The 15528-nt window shown below is 45.3% G+C and overlaps 2 protein-coding genes across 2 annotated transcripts; one reads left to right on the top strand and one right to left on the bottom strand.

The window, feature by feature from the left end:
- Nucleotides 1-449: 449 nt before the first annotated feature.
- LOC140358772 (trace amine-associated receptor 9-like) lies at nt 450-1376 on the bottom strand. Its single transcript, XM_072443821.1, has one exon. The coding sequence runs from the start codon at nt 1374-1376 to the stop codon at nt 450-452; it is 927 nt and encodes a 308-aa protein (XP_072299922.1).
- A 7090-nt stretch (nt 1377-8466) lies between these two features.
- LOC140357625 (leucine-rich repeat-containing protein 3-like) lies at nt 8467-11987 on the top strand. Its single transcript, XM_072442132.1, has 6 exons — nt 8467-8769; nt 9732-9857; nt 9931-10095; nt 10685-10763; nt 10873-10940; nt 11716-11987. The coding sequence occupies exons 1-6, from the start codon at nt 8626-8628 to the stop codon at nt 11980-11982; spliced, it is 849 nt and encodes a 282-aa protein (XP_072298233.1). The 5' UTR covers nt 8467-8625; the 3' UTR covers nt 11983-11987.
- Nucleotides 11988-15528: the final 3541 nt, after the last annotated feature.

Raw genomic sequence — 15528 nt, 5'->3', positions numbered from 1 at the left:
GTCTAATGATGTCTAAACAGCTCCAGACCTCTGCTGCGCTGGGAAAAATAGACTCCATGAGGATTATTCGTGCGGGTCTCCGAGGTCAGCGTAACAGGATGCGTTGATGTTAATGACTTTGGATATCTCAGGGGACCAAACCGCCACCTGACGCGCGCATTCAGTGCAAACCCGACTTTAGACTAAAGCTTTTGTTTGCAGAAGAAGCCTGTTTTATTCATCTATATACAATCAACTTTCACTGAGTTAGAATCTTTAAAAAAAACATCATTTTTGGAAATAAGCACTAACAGGTCAAAGTGCATATTTATACAGAAAAACAGAAAAGTAGAAATATTAAGTAAAATCAGAGGAAGTGATGCTGAGTTCTAAAATGAATCCATCTTTAACAGATTGCTATAAAAAATATATCAAGTGAACTATGTTTCCGTCGTATACACATTTTTCAGTCAGTTAAGTCGAGTGTTTGCGCAAGTTTCAGTGAAGATTTTGCCCGTGAGAAAGAGCCTGAAGGCAGACCTGTACCAGCTGTGCGAGTACGCGTAAATGAACGGGTTCAAGGCGGAGTTAAACCAGCCAAAGAACTTAAACGTCTCGAACACGGGCAGCGGCAGCGAGAAGGGGTACGTCGAGCAGATGGAGAACGGCGCCCACAAGAGCAGGAACGCGCAGATCACCTTCGCCAGCGTCAGCGTGGCTTTCCTCTCCGCTTTGCTAACGCTCTCTGACGAGTTGGCGACCTGGATGCTGCGCACTTGCCTCCGCACCACCAGCAGGATCTTTGTGTACAGCGTCGACATCACCACAGCGGGAACGTAGAACGCGCACAACGCCGCCAGAAAGGACAACCTCATATTCTGGGTGATGGCACAACGTGCTTTATTCTTCTTCCCGCCAAAAGCTACGACTAACGCTAACACGACGGCGGCGCTCCAAGTCATGGAAATCATACCGGCAATGACGCGGGAGTTGATCTTGCTGTGGTAGCTCAGCGGCCGGCAGATGGCGTAATACCGATCGATACAGATGCAGTACAAATTCAAAATGGAGGCGAAGCACAGTAAGCTATCGAACAGACTCTTGACTCTGCAGAGAAACTTCTGATGTATCGAACACGGCGTCATCGACAGGAACGTGACGAAAGGTAAAACCGAGACGCCCAGCAGCATGTCGGACACGGCCAGGGACAGGACCAGGAAGTTGGTCGGCGTGTGGAGCTGGCGGAAGTACGCGATGGAAACGATGACGAGGAGATTCCCGAAAAAAGTCGCCAGCATGAGCACTGCCAGAGCGACCCAGATGACCGACGGGTACGGCGTTTGCTCGCTGTCGACGCAAAGGTCCGTGGTGGCGTTGGCGAGCGTGGAGTTGTCCATTCGTCGCGGAAAGCTGTCGTTGGGCGAAGTGGTTGGCGTTTCGTGGAGCGAGCGTTACGAGTGATGCGGCGGCGCTGACACTTAAATAAGACGCGGTGGAGAAACGTGCATATTCATGAGGGGGGAGGGGCCAAACACAGCACTGCAACAACAAGCATTTTGTATTATGTATTAATTACTAATCAAGTGAAGCACGAGTGAATGTAACTTTAGTTTTACGTGATTGTTTTAGAAGTAATTAAAGATAAACAAAGGCTTTATAAGAGGAGGACCAAAGAAGAGGTTTTTCTTGCACATTACTTCGTTCGTTATGGGCCAGCGCTGCTCATCGTTTTGCGGCATGGTGGCAGAGTGGTTAGCCTCACAGCAAAAAGGTCAAATGTTTAATTTAGCTTTTTTTATGGTTTAAACGACCAGTGTTGGGATATTGAGTTGCAGTGAAATTGACGATTAAGACAGTGATCATAACAGCCTTTTTTGTTTTTTTCGTTTGTTCTGCATTTATTTACAAGATATAGAACTTTTACCCCGATTAGAGAAGGAAAAAAATCACACAATCGCTCACTACAAGAGCTGTTCTTTTTAAATTTTTCGCTCCAAGTGCAGTGCAGTTTGAAGACTAAACTTCTTGATCAAATTCCCCAATGTTTTCCTCTGATTTTAGTAAAGTTATTGTGTCCGAACACCACCAAAAGAAAGAATAACTGTACTAGAATACTCTTACTCTAAAATGGCATTCTGAATATGTCTTTTCTGTGTTCAGTTCGGGAAATGATTCCACGACAAACACCTACGAATTTGACCAAGATACTAACCGACATTTCAAACCCGTGTACGATACTCAGGAAAAGACGACATTTTGAGCCACAAAACATGACAAAAAGAGGTTTATAATGTTGCAAATATCGTCTGTTATATAGTTTACGCTAACTTTCTCCAAGAAACGTGGTTGCAAGTCAAAGACGTAGACGTAAAAGTAAAGTAAGCAAAGTCCTTGGAACCTCAACAATCCAAAGCAACAGGAGCCTCGGAGGAGACAAACGGTGCTTTTACGTCTCTCTTTAGCTTTAAACGAGCTTTGTTTTCTTAATGAGGCTCATTGTGCGGACTCTCGGCTCATTAAAGTTTGTCACTCTTGTGTTTTTTAAGCGGTGGGTTGCCATGGTTGTAAAACGACAAAATGACGAACGTTTAGAGAGTCTCGCGGGTCAGTTTTCCCCAGAGGAGCGTAACACAAGCCGCAGAATGGATCAGGAAAAGCAGTAATACCTTTGATGAGATCGATCTATGGATACGTCTTCTTTGCTTTCATTCCCACTGACCTTACACTTCACTATTCCCCAGGTTTGTGACCATATCTTCCCTCCGTCTGGCCCAACATTTGAACCGTCGCCTTGTTTGTCTTTAACTTATTTCCATTGACATAGCACTAGTGAACAGGGACATGGCGCGCGGCCCATTCTCCGCCACCTGCGTCACTCAGGGCCCACTTTGTGCCACTGTGACGAGCCCGGCCCACTCAGGACTTCACACGTTTAATCACCACAAACCGCTAATCACAACAAACTGCTAATCACCACAAACCGCTAACCACGCCACGCTGCACATCAGAGCTGTCGGGTCAAATAACACGACTCACATCAGTGTCTTTTAGACGTGGTCGCCCCAAAGCGGTTCATTATGGTCCAGAGGCTTCGCGAGGACGACACAGAAACATAACAAAATGTTTTTTTTAATAAATCAAATATCAAATGTTTCTGAATTATACTGTTTTAAATCGTAAAGCCGATGTCAACAATTCACAAACTGTGTGTATGTGAGGGGCGTGGCTAAAGCGAGCGTGCACAGGAACAGTTTTGCCTCATTTCTTTGACTTCTCTGCATGTGAGGGGCGTGGCTAAAGCCTCTACGCCGCGTTTGAACCTCTCTTTATGTCATGCTTTGGCTTTGGATCATGTCAGACGCATTATGACCTGGAAATATCATATTTTTTGCCACGCGCCAATAAACAGTGTTGGGGTGCTCGTTTATGAAAGAAAGAGCAAGAATCAGAATAGTTAGAATCAGTCAAATGTTTAATCCCTGTCAGTACAATTCTAATACAGATAGTCAGAGCGCTTACTTCATGTCCCTAACGAATGTGTCGGCGACTTACACGGGCGCCCCGGATGCACTGTTTCCTTGGGCGCTTGTGCAATTTATAACATTTTGAAATGGTATGCAATAATTAGGTAACGCCTCATTGATCTATGTCTCCCTTATCAGAGAGTGTCCTAGAGCAGGGGTCCCCAACCACCGGGCGCGGGCCGGGGACCGGTACCGGTCCGCAACGCGTTTGCTACCGGGTCGCACAAAAAACGCTGAAATAATCTATCAGTGACAGCATCTTCTCTGACGTAACTTTGGCCTGTTCCTCATGACACTAATAAGCTCGTCTGTGGATATATCATGAAAAGCCTTATAGGAAATTGCCAATGAAATCCATTAAATGTAATGGAAAGTATATTATATCTCTGCTCTTGTCCTGCGTGATAACAACTGATACGTGCATTATACATGATACGTCATCGTGGATGCGTCGCATCAAACACGCTGCTCAAAAGTAGACCCAAAAGCTCGCGAAAATGAGTAAAAACAAAAGTCTTTGGAGAGCGTTTTTGCAAAGGGGAAAAGGCCAAGTGAGGAGCAGACGAGGAGCAGACGAGGATTTTGGAGGACACGTCACCTGGGCCAGAATTCTGCAACTGCTACGCAATCACCTGTTTTTACTTTTACAAGAGTTTGAGCGCTACTTCCCGCGACGTGACGGCAACAAGACAGAATTATGGAGCAGACTGGATTTAAACACACTGCGGGTGTCATTGTCTCCAATCACTCTAAGATGGGACCATCTCATTGCACAGAAACATAAAATGAATATAGTTGGTAATACAATATCGTAAAGTTAATATATTTGGTTTTCCCTTGAACAGGAAACAGCTGTTGCTAATGTGCTTTGCTAGCTTTGTTTTGCTAAGCTTGCTTTTATCATTGTTTATCGTTTTATGTTGCACCGAATCACCAAAGCAAGTTCCAGCCTGTGAATTTTGTTCACTGACAAAGGCAATAAACTGATTCTGATTCTGATGTTTATGTGTATTTGATTATTTTCTGAACTCTACCATACGCACGTCCTGCTTGAAATAGAGCGTCCACACGACGCTGTCTAACAACAGTCTTTGTGTGTTTTATGTGTGTGTACGGCAGCTGGGTCACAGTCTTTCACTGGAAAGAAAGAAAATCGTCCTTCCAAAATTGCAATTTTAGATGTCCTAAACAAACACAATGATCTACAAGAAAATGAATCCTATATGTGACAAAACGTAATTATATTTAAACCAAAATGAACAGAATTGGGACAAGATCCAAATGTGGGAGAAATATGAAGGACTTGTTGATAGGGTTATTGTTAACATTTTACAATAGTTACAATAGTATTTTAAAAAACTGTAAAATTCTTAAAGCAATTTCCTTGAATCTGCTGAACATGCTGGTGCCTGACAGCAGGGGGCAGCAGAAGACCATGAGCCGAGGACGCAGCAGACAGTTCAGTTCCTCGCTCACAAATGTTCAACTCTAAACCAGGGATTCCCAACCACCGGGCCGCGAGCCATTCACTCAATCATTGTCTTTCCAAATGTGATTTATTGATCACCACTTATGAACATATCGAGTCAATATCTGGTAAACAACAAACATGAGTAATATTTCCTTTTCTTTATCATTCCTGACTAAAATTACCTACAATTCAAACGGGTGCATACCAATATTCCCCGGTGCCCATGTTCCCTGGTGCCTATGTTCCCCAGTACCTATGTTCCCTGGTGCCTATGTTCCCTGGTACTGATATTCCCCAGTACATATATTCCCCAGTACCTATGTTCTAGTACCTATGATCCCTAGTACCTATATTTCCCAGTACCTATGTTCCCCAGTACCTATGTTCCCCAGTACCTATAATTCCCAGTACCTATGATCCCTAGTACCTATCAAATCAAATCAAATCAATTTATTTTTGTAAGGCCCAAAATCACAACAACAGTTGCCTCTGAGGGCCACAGGGAGAAATGAATCAACAATGTCTGTGGTGGCGATGAAGTCAGACAATGTCTGTGGTGGCGAGGGACGATGTCCCAGGGTCCTCTGTCCTTAGACTCTCCTTCTCGGCCAGGAAAAACTACAAAAAAAAACCTCTTTGGGACAAAAAGCGTAGAAACCGTAGAGACGGACAGACAGACACGAGGGAGACTGGAACATGGACCCACTCTTCAAGCAGATGAGTGACTGTCGGAGGCGAGCTGGACCCACTCTTCAGGCAGATGAGGGACCGTCCACACAGGGCAGGGACCACTTCACCAGGAGAGGGACATCTGGGTCCACAGGTCCTCAGGAGTGAGAGAAAGAAAAGAAGGCGGTGAACAGTTTGCAAGTGGAATTAAAAAATAAATATTGTTTGATAGCATAAGTAGTCAGAAGAAGAGGATAGTGCTCAAGCTGTCATACTTCCCCCAGCATAGTTACTCCTAGGGCAGCGTAGCTAAAGCTGTGGGTTTATCTTTCTGTTCCTAACTACTCTGACCATAAGCGATTTCAAAGAGGAACGTTTTAAGCCTGGACTTAAATGAAGAGACTGTGTCAGCATATTTAACATGGGTCCATAACACAGGAGCTTGGTAGCTAAACGCTCTACCTCCTACTGTACTTTTAGAGACTCTTGGCACCACCAGAAGGCCGGCATTCTGAGAGCGAAGAGCTCTGTTTGGATGATATGGTTCTATAGCATCTTTGAGGTAGGATGGGGCCATGTCATTTATGGCTTTGTAGGTCAAGAGTAGAATTTTAAATTTGATTCTGGACTCGACGGGGAGCCAGTGAAGAGACTTCAGCACCGGCGTAATGTGCTCTCTTCTTTTTGTTCCTGTCAGTAATCTTGCTGCAGCATTTTGAACCAGTTGAACCTATATTTCCCAGTACCCATGTTCCCCAGTACCTATATTCCCCAGTACCTATGTTCCCTGGTACCTATATTCCCCAGTACCTATATTCCCCAATACCTATATTCCCCAGTACCTATGATCCCCACTACCTATATTCCCCAGTACCTATATTCCCCACTACCTATATTCCCCAGTATCTATGATCCCCACTACCTATATTCCCCAGTACCTATATTCCCCAGTACCTATAATCCCCAGTACCTATATTCCCCAGTACCTATGTTCCCCAGTACCTATGTTCCCCCTTTTCTATGACAGGGGAACTATGCGTATACTAGCCTAGGCTGCTGGCTCAGGTTCCACTTCCCCAATAGTTGTGCATAAACGTAAATGTGGACTGGGCGACGGCGGCTCTGAACCGCACGCGATTGGCCCCGCCCCCCGCATCACGTTGCCATGCCGTCCGTGGCAGACTCTGCAGTTTTGGCGACCGGTTTCCGCGGCGACAGTGATCGGTGGCGTCGCCGAAATTAGACAGAGACGAGATGAAAGTTTAATGCGTTTTAATGACAGCTGCTGAAAGTGGGTCAGAGCCGGGCGGATGGACCAGAGCGCTCGGACCCGAAGAGCGCGACCGCGGGCGGGGTCAGCGGATAATAGACAGTTAAAAGTGACTGATTTAGTTTTGAATTTATTGGTTCCTCGGTCGCTAGGCAGAGACAAAAAGACAAAAACAGAAACATTTTACGGACAGAAAGGCTTATTTTGCCGAACCCTATTGACAATAAAGACAAGATGCAAGACAGCGGCATATAAGATAAATAAAGTCCATTATAATTGTTGTGAAATTTAAAATGCATGAGGTCATAATGATTTCACGTTCTAATACTATTTTACAAATGAAGAGAAAAGGTAAAAAAGAAAGAAAGAAAGACATTTTTGTCATTTCACCTCATTCCAGAAGGTTCTCTCAGCAACATAATCCTCTTTTACACAGAGCTGTCAATCACAACAGGAAAATACGTGCTGCACCGACTAAAAAGCAGTTTTCAGGTCCAAGGAGTGGACAGTGCTAACTTGTCGAACATTGGACGTTTTACACAAATCAATCTCCTTAACATTATATTATAAAATGAGGTGAATAAAGTCTAGACACAGAGACATTAAACATAAACCAGGTCGAAACAATCCTTTTATATTTTGGAAGTTAAATGTGCCAGAGTCTGATAACAAAGAATATAAAAATCAAACTCTACTTGACATTTAGTTGATACACACGTTGTGATCACACACACTTCAACTCACTGCTTTTCTTTCCTTAAATAAGTTGTTTCTGAATCCAAGTGTTCAGGAAATCAACCGTCGTGGGCCGAGTTGAAGTGTCCTTTATCACCCACTGACGTTAGCAAACGAGCTAACTAAACTCGGCTGAAGCAGCAGCGAATAAACATCGTTACACTGCAAAGTAAATATGAAGGAAACTAAAATAACAGTGTCACTGACAGTGATAAATGTGCGTACACAAAGTTAAAGGTGCACTATGTAACTTTTCTAGAGCATATGCCACCTGTTCATTATCTCCATGGAAACCTGACACCAACACAACACATTTAGAGGTGATGGTTTACTTTGCAGTTGCTTCTATTTCATAATTTTGGACATTTTGATGACATTTTAATGACGCTCGTTACGGCTCTATGTCCCGCCCCCTCCTCCTATTGGTCAGCTCTGAGTGATTGACAGGTGTCGCTAAAGTCCTCTAAAACATGTCGAGGTTATTCTCTCTCTAAATCCACTTTTTAAGACAAAGGAGATCCGGGTGTAATCCTGTGTTTGGGTCCAGTCTGTCGTTATAATCCTCATTTTCATCTGCGTCTCTGCCACGACCACTTTTATCTCTTAATATCACATACTTTGGGCTTATTTATATTGGATACATCCCATTTTTATGATTAAATGGTCCAATTTTTACAACTTTTTATTTTCTGGTTCCACTGGTTTGGACCTGGTTTAGTCCTGGATCTGGACCTTGTTTAATCTTGGTTCGGAAATTTGTTTGGATGTGTTTTGGCTTAGTCCTGGTTTGATCCTGGTTTTGGATCTTGTTTGGACCTGGTTTAGTCCTGTTCTGGACCGTGTTTTAGTCCCGTTCTGGACCGTGTTTTAGTCCTGTTCTGGACCGTGTTTTAGTCCTGTTCTGGACCGTGTTTTAGTCCCGTTCTGGACCGTGTTTTAGTCTCGTTCTGGACTTTGTTTCAGTCCCGTTCTGGACCATGTACGAGCCTCTCTTGGTTCTTCTTCTCTGCTCTCACACAGTAGCTGCTGGTTCTTCTTCTGTGGTGTCGGTGAGAGTTTGTCAAAGTGCAGAGTCGCTCTCCGGCTTCACCCTGAGGTGCAGCGGCCGCGCACTCACACAGGTAACACTACTAATACTGCTGGTAGTACTATTACTACTACTACTACTGCTACTGCTACTGCTACTGCTATTATAATGCCCCTTGCATCGGTTTATGGTGCCTGTGTTCCCAAGGGCTCCGGGGACATCCAAATGTATCAGAGATTTTCTTCATAAATAAAATTGTTCCTCAATAGTTTTAATCCTGAAGTTTCGAGTCACGAAAAGACGTTTAGTAATCTGGTCTCTGGTCTCTGGTCTCTGGTCTCTGGTCCCTGGTCTCTGGTCTCTGGTCTCTGGTCTCTGGTCTCTGGTCTCTGGTCTGGTCTGGTCTGGTCTCTGGTCCCTGGTCTCTGGTCTCTGGTCTCTGGTCTCTGGTCTCTGGTCTCTGATCTGGTCTCTGGTCTCTGGTCTCTGGTCTCTGGTCCCGGGTCCCGGGTCTCTGGTCTCTGGTCTCTGGTCTCTGGTCTCTGGTCTCTGGTCTCTGGTCTCTGGTCTCTGGTCTGGTCTCTGGTCTCTGGTCTCTGGTCTCTGGTCTGGTCTCTGGTCTCTGGTCCCTGGTCCCTGGTCTCTGGTCTCTGGTCTCTGGTCTCTGGTCTCTGGTCTCTGGTCTCTGGTCTCTGGTCCCTGGTCCCTGGTCTCTGGTCTCTGGTCTCTGGTCTCTGGTCTCTGGACTCTGGTCTCTGGTCTCTGGTCTCTGGTCTCTGGTCTCTGGTCTCTGGTCCCTGGTCCCTGGTCTCTGGTCTCTGGTCCCGGGTCTCTGGACTCTGGTCTCTGGTCTCTGGTCTCTGGTCTCTGGTCTCTGGTCTCTGGTCTCTGGTCTCTGGTCTCTGGTCCCTGGTCCCTGGTCTCTGGTCTCTGGTCCCGGGTCTCTGGTCTCTGGTCCCTGGTCTCTGGTCTCTGGTCTCTGGTCTCTGGTCTCTGGTCTCTGGTCCCTGGTCTCTGGTCCCGGGTCTCTGGTCTCTAACAGTGGGTCTTTTCCAGATCCCGGTTGGTCTCCCGGTCCACACAGTCCGTCTTCTCTTGGACCGTAACCTTCTTGAGTCTCTGCCTCAGAACTCCTTCCTTCATCTTCACCGTCTCGAGACTCTGGACTTGTCCTACAACAAGGTCTGAGTCCAGGTTTAGACCTGCTTTATGTTGCTCCTGATTAAGACCTGTTTCTGGTCTGGTCCTGGTTCAGATCACGTCCCTGGACCCTGGCTGCTTTCGGGGATTGGCTAGTTCTCTCCGTTTCCTGGATATCTCGTCCAATCAGCTGTCGGTGCTGGAATCTGTGTCCCTGGGCGGACTCAGAGCCCGGACCAACCTGAGCCACAATCCCTGGCACTGCGACTGCAGTACTCAGGTACTAGTACTACTACTACTGCTACTACAACTACTACAACTGCGACTGCAGTACTCAGGTACTTGCACTAATACTACTACAACTATTACAACTGTGACTGTATTACTCAGGTAATAGCACTAATACTACTAATGGCTAATATTAATTACCAGACACAATAAAACACTCATGGTGTTGTTTTCTAACTCTGCTTTAATGTCACTCTCGTGTCGTCGAGTGATTGTCAGTCGCCATGACAACTTTGGATGTTTGGAGGTTAATGCTAATGCTCCAAATACATAATACATCATGCAAATACTACTGTGTAGAACGGCACCAGCCTTCAGGAAGCAGGCGTTGTGTTTACAAATGCTGGGTCTGTTCAGTGTTCAAAAGAAACTGAACACATAAAAAATACATGTTCAGAATACTTGTTTAGAGTATTCTAGTAGCAGAAATTCAGTATTATGCATCTATACCAGTATTACTACTACACTTACACATACTCATTAACATGGGCAGAGGGCGCTCCCACATAAAAGTAGAGCTCAGCTGAAGTCTGAGTGTTGGTGTTAAACTGTTCAGCTGCTGTGCCTCTGTTCTCCTGCAGGAGGCGCTCCCTGAACTGCTGCTGGACCCACTGTCTCTGAACGATGTCATCTGCCAGAGCTCCGACATCCCCAACCTGGGTACAAATACTACTGCTTTTACTGTTACTACTACTGTTACTACTATTGTTACTGCTCCTGTTACTGCTACTACTGCGTGTCCTGTTACACTTCCTCTGCTGTGCCACAGGGGCCCTGGGGGCTCCGGTTCTGGTCCTGGTCCAGGACTGGGACCTGTGTGCTAACGTGCGGCGCCAGGTAAACTCTGCCAGTCGCCGTCTTGGTTGTCGTAGTGTTTGGTGCCGTCCTGGTTGTTGTGGTGTTTGGTGCCGTCCTGGTTGTCGTGGCGTTTGGTGCCGTCCTGGTTGTCGTGGCGTTTGGTGCTGTCCTGGTTGCCGTGGTGTTTGGTACTGGTTGTCGTGGTGTTTGGTGTCGTCCTGGTTGTCCTGGTGTTTGGTGCCATCCTGGTTGTCGTGGCATTTGGTGCCGTCCTGGTTGTCCTGGTTGTCGTGGTGTTTGGTGCCGTCCTGGTTGTCGTGCCGTTTGGTGCCGTCCTGGTTGTCGTGGCGTTTGGTGCCGTCCTGGTTGTCGTGGCGTTTGGTGCCATCCTGGTTGTCGTGGCGTTTGGTGCCGTCCTGGTTGTCGTGGCATTTGGTGCCGTCCTGGTTGTCCTGGTTGTTGTGGTGTTTGGTGCCGTCCTGGTTGTCGTGGCGTTTGGTGCCGTCCTGGTTGTCCTGGTTGTTGTGGTGTTTGGTGCCGTCCTGGTTGTCGTGGCGTTTGGTGCCGTCCTGGTTGTCCTGGTTGTTGTGGTGTTTGGTGCCGTCCTGGTTGTCATGGTGTTTGGTGCCGTCCTGGTTGTCGTGGCGTTTGGTGCCGTCCTGGTTGTCCTGGTTGTTGTTGTGTTTGGTGCCGTCCTGGTTGTTGTTATGTTTGGTGCCGTCCTGGTTGTTGTTATGTTTGGTGCTGTCCTGGTTGTCGTTGTGTCGTTACTGGTCATTAGCACTCGTATCCTGACCACGCGGCGTCTCGGCAGGTGGACCTGGTGATGCTGCTGACCATGGGAGTGTGGTTTCTGGCCCTGGTCCTCTTCCTCCTGTTCTACGTCCATCAGAACCAGATGCACGCGCGGCGCCACCTGCAGTACATCAAGACCATGCACATGAACCCGGACCCGGAGCCGGACCCCGAGTCTAAGCCGGAGCCGGAGCCGGAGCCCGAGCCCATCCAGGACTCTGCCCCTCCCACCCCCGAAGCCCAGACCGTCCAGGGGTCATCCAACGAGCAGCAGTCGATCGATTAGCTCCAAATCACAGACTATATATATACTTATCTTTATTCATTTATTATTTGGCCAAAGTAAGAATCAGAATGTCTAAATGTTCAAAAGTCCTAAAGTCTAACGCGAGACACTCGCTCGTCCCTCGTCGTCTTTCCGCCTCCAAAAAGTTCCGTAGAGCGTTCAGCTCCAGATTCATCACCTTCAGCTCCAGATTCATCACCTTAAGCTCCATTTAGAGTCATTTTGTCACTGTAACTTCACTTAAATCATACTTTCTGAACACCTCATGCATATTACACTGTTTAAACCATGTCACAGCATTGTTACCTTTTCAAAAACGTACCTGGAGTTGTATTTTGTTTCATTCTCAAAGGTTTGATTCGTTTAAATTTTCCCCCAGACAATTGACAGACAAATAAATAATCAAACCATCACTGGATTTGTTCTGTTCTTTTATACACTAAAGCCAAATCGAGGTGTTTTTAATGTTCATTCTCACCACTGACAGCAGAGGGCGCTCCAACGCCTCGTGGGTGGAGGTGTGGTTATTATTTAAAGAATCCAGAATCAGGTCCAGAATCTAAAGAACGATCTAAAGAAAGATCTGACAAATTAAGCCTCAATGTGAAATTTCCACTTTAAAGTCGTGTTCGTGTGTTTCGCTTTTTCATAAAACAACAAAACGACGGAAAAACGACTCAAAAATAACAAAATCCCTGTAGCCTTGTCCTTACTTGGATCTAACCTGTAACGTGACATAAGGCGGGTGGTACCTGTCTCCACCGCGATACAGAGAAGTGTCACAGAAACGTTACATTTGCACCTTTAACTGAAATGATTACGAAAATGGAGGAATTATGAAAAAACATGGCAACAAAACCAGCTACAAAAAATATATTACAAAAGGAGTAAAAGTCTGGTATCGGATATTTTAGTTTTAGTCATAGTTTTAGTTATTTTAGTCAACATAAACGTATTAAAAGTGTTCTTAAATGTGTTGTCATGGCTTAAGTATTAAACAAGTGTAAAATGGCAGTAAAATCATCCACAAAAGGTCAGAAATGTCACTTTAAACCTTTTTTACCGTTAACTTTTTCCTTTTTGCCACTTTTTAATCAGCTCCTTTTACAGCAGTTCATTAAAAACTATTTACTTGATATTGAAATGTTGCACTAATCTTTACACATGAAAATTCACTTGCCCTTTTGACGAAACCACAAAATCAGGATCGTTTCATTTCAATTTCAGATTAAAAGTCAAACATTCCCCCGTGTTTCCCCCAGAATCATCTGAACGGCGCTGGTGCGTTTGAGTTTGATGTTTATTAATTCTGCTCGCGACAGGAACAGAAGCTTTGTCAACGAGCGAGACGTCGGAGAATCTGAATATAAAACGCCTCCGTCTGCGCCACAATCAGGGAACTTCACGTTTACCTCCGTCTCCAAATTCCATCACATCATCATCACCAAAACTGGCTCTGAGAATATAAGAACATGAAAGTGTCAGATTCTGTCAAGCCACACGTTAAAGGGCCCATGACAGGTTTATACGATTGTCTAATTTGGACTTTATTCTGTGTATTATACCTGTTAAGATAAGATATATAAATGATAGTTTTACACCAATCGAGCAGGTATTTGTGGAGAAAACATTGAAAAATCAGATCAAAGTCAAAATCAAAGTTTATGAAGAATTTACACAAAGAAACAACTTTTTTAACTCTCTAAACATCAAGTTTTTGGCCCAGTGTTTGCTGGGTAATTTCCTAGTGTGATGTCATCAATTACAAACAGGAAGTGAAATTCTAAACCTAAAAAATTTGCTATTCTGGATCACATTTTTATATTTTTTAGCAAAATTCTATTTATCTTAACTACATTTTAGTTCAATGGGTCGTCCGACCTGTAGAGGGCGCTTTGAGCTCAGGACGTCCCGAGTAGTTCTCAAATCCAGAATTATGCCTTATGTGATCCTCTGCTGGGGGCGTGTCAGAGGGCGTGTCAGGGGCGTGTCAGGAGTGTGTGTGTGTCAGGGGGGGCGTGTCAGGGGGGGGCGTGTCGGGGGGGGCATGTGAGAGCGGCGGCTGCAGAAAAGCGACTGGTCCGCTCGGGTTAAAGACCGATGATTATCTGAAATGAGAGGTGCTGTTGCCGGGGGAGATCTGCTGTCGACACAAACAGATTAAAGCGGCTCGGCGCCGTCTGCGCTTTGGAAACACAATGAGTTCCTATCAAACGGGAAAGTTTCAAACAGAAGAACAAACAAAAGAGAAAAGAAAAACAGGCTAAACGTTCTGATGTGTTTCAGGGACTTTAACCTCTCTGAAGTGTCCAGACGTCTAGTGAGAGGGAATGCGCACTGTTGTTAGCCTGATTTTGTGTGAAAGATGGATTTAGTCCGAACCTTTGACTCAATGTGGACGATGTAAAAATTTCCTGATGGTTGAAAATCCACCTCAGGAGAAAAGAGCAAGACGTGAAACTGAAACAGCTCAAATCACTTTCCCTTGTTCTTCATTTCATTTTCTTTCTTTCTTTCTTTCTTTACTTGCTGTTCTTTCTTTCTCTTTCTTTTTGTCTTGACTTCTCATTTGTTCTTTCTATCTTTCTCTTTCTTTCATTACTTGTTTGTTCTTTCGCTCGTACTTGACTCGTTTTTCGTCCTTTCTTTTTCTTCTTTCTTTTCGTTCATGACAATAAACCGCTTTAACAGCAATTATCATTTTTTTGTTAGTGTGAAACTAGCTAAACTTACACGTATCACAATGGTCTGTCAAAAATAAAGTGAAACAGAGCAGGGGGCGTGTCTGGGAGGTAGGGGAAAACCGGCATTTGCAGACTGATAAAGATGACTCAGGAAACACACTAACTACAACTACGAGTTATTAAAGGGAAACCAGTTACAACCGGGTTTAGAGCTCTTTCTGTTTCTTTATTAAACTTAACTAAAACAGGACTAAACCGTTCTCTGCTCCTTCTCCGAGCCTCACAAAACACTCAAATTTCCCAGATTCGTGCTGTTTTTAACCCCATAAATCACCACAGAACCACAGAATCGTTCTGTGCATTTCTGCCTCAAATCGCCTTCATTACAACTGTGTGTTTACATCAGCATGTCGGGGCAAGCTAGCTTTTGTTTATTTCCCCACGGTAATTCTCTCTGCTGCCAGTAGATGCGGCGCTAACACCAAATCCTGCCGAGGGAACACCCGACTGAGAGAAAAGCCAGTGTAGTTTTCAGTATTTTAAGTGATAAAATATGAGACGCCAAAACTAAGCAAACTCAATAACACAGTGTCCTTTAAACCCCCTAGTGGCCCCGTCAGGCAACGCACGTCTCCTATATGATGAAGCTGTCGATCCTTTTAGTTTGACTGATAATGCCGGGGCTTCGTTTGGACGCCAGTTAATTGAGTTTTCTGCCCGGTCGTTCTCGCTCGAGCGGACAACGCGGCTCCGGAGCTCGTCCTTCGATACCAAACGGATCCATCATAAGTTCAGAGCTCTGACGAAACCCCCGATCTTTCCCTCTGCACCTCGAACGGAGCCAGGTCCAGTTCAACGTGAG

Source organism: Eucyclogobius newberryi, unplaced genomic scaffold (assembly GCF_026437365.1).
Source record: "Eucyclogobius newberryi isolate DKJ021-1_F unplaced genomic scaffold, fEucNew1.0.hap1 SCAF_13, whole genome shotgun sequence".
NCBI classification, from domain to species: Eukaryota; Metazoa; Chordata; class Actinopteri; order Gobiiformes; family Gobiidae; genus Eucyclogobius; species Eucyclogobius newberryi.
The sequence above is the reverse complement of the archived record's forward strand: the minus strand, read 5'-3'. Positions and strand labels throughout refer to the sequence as shown.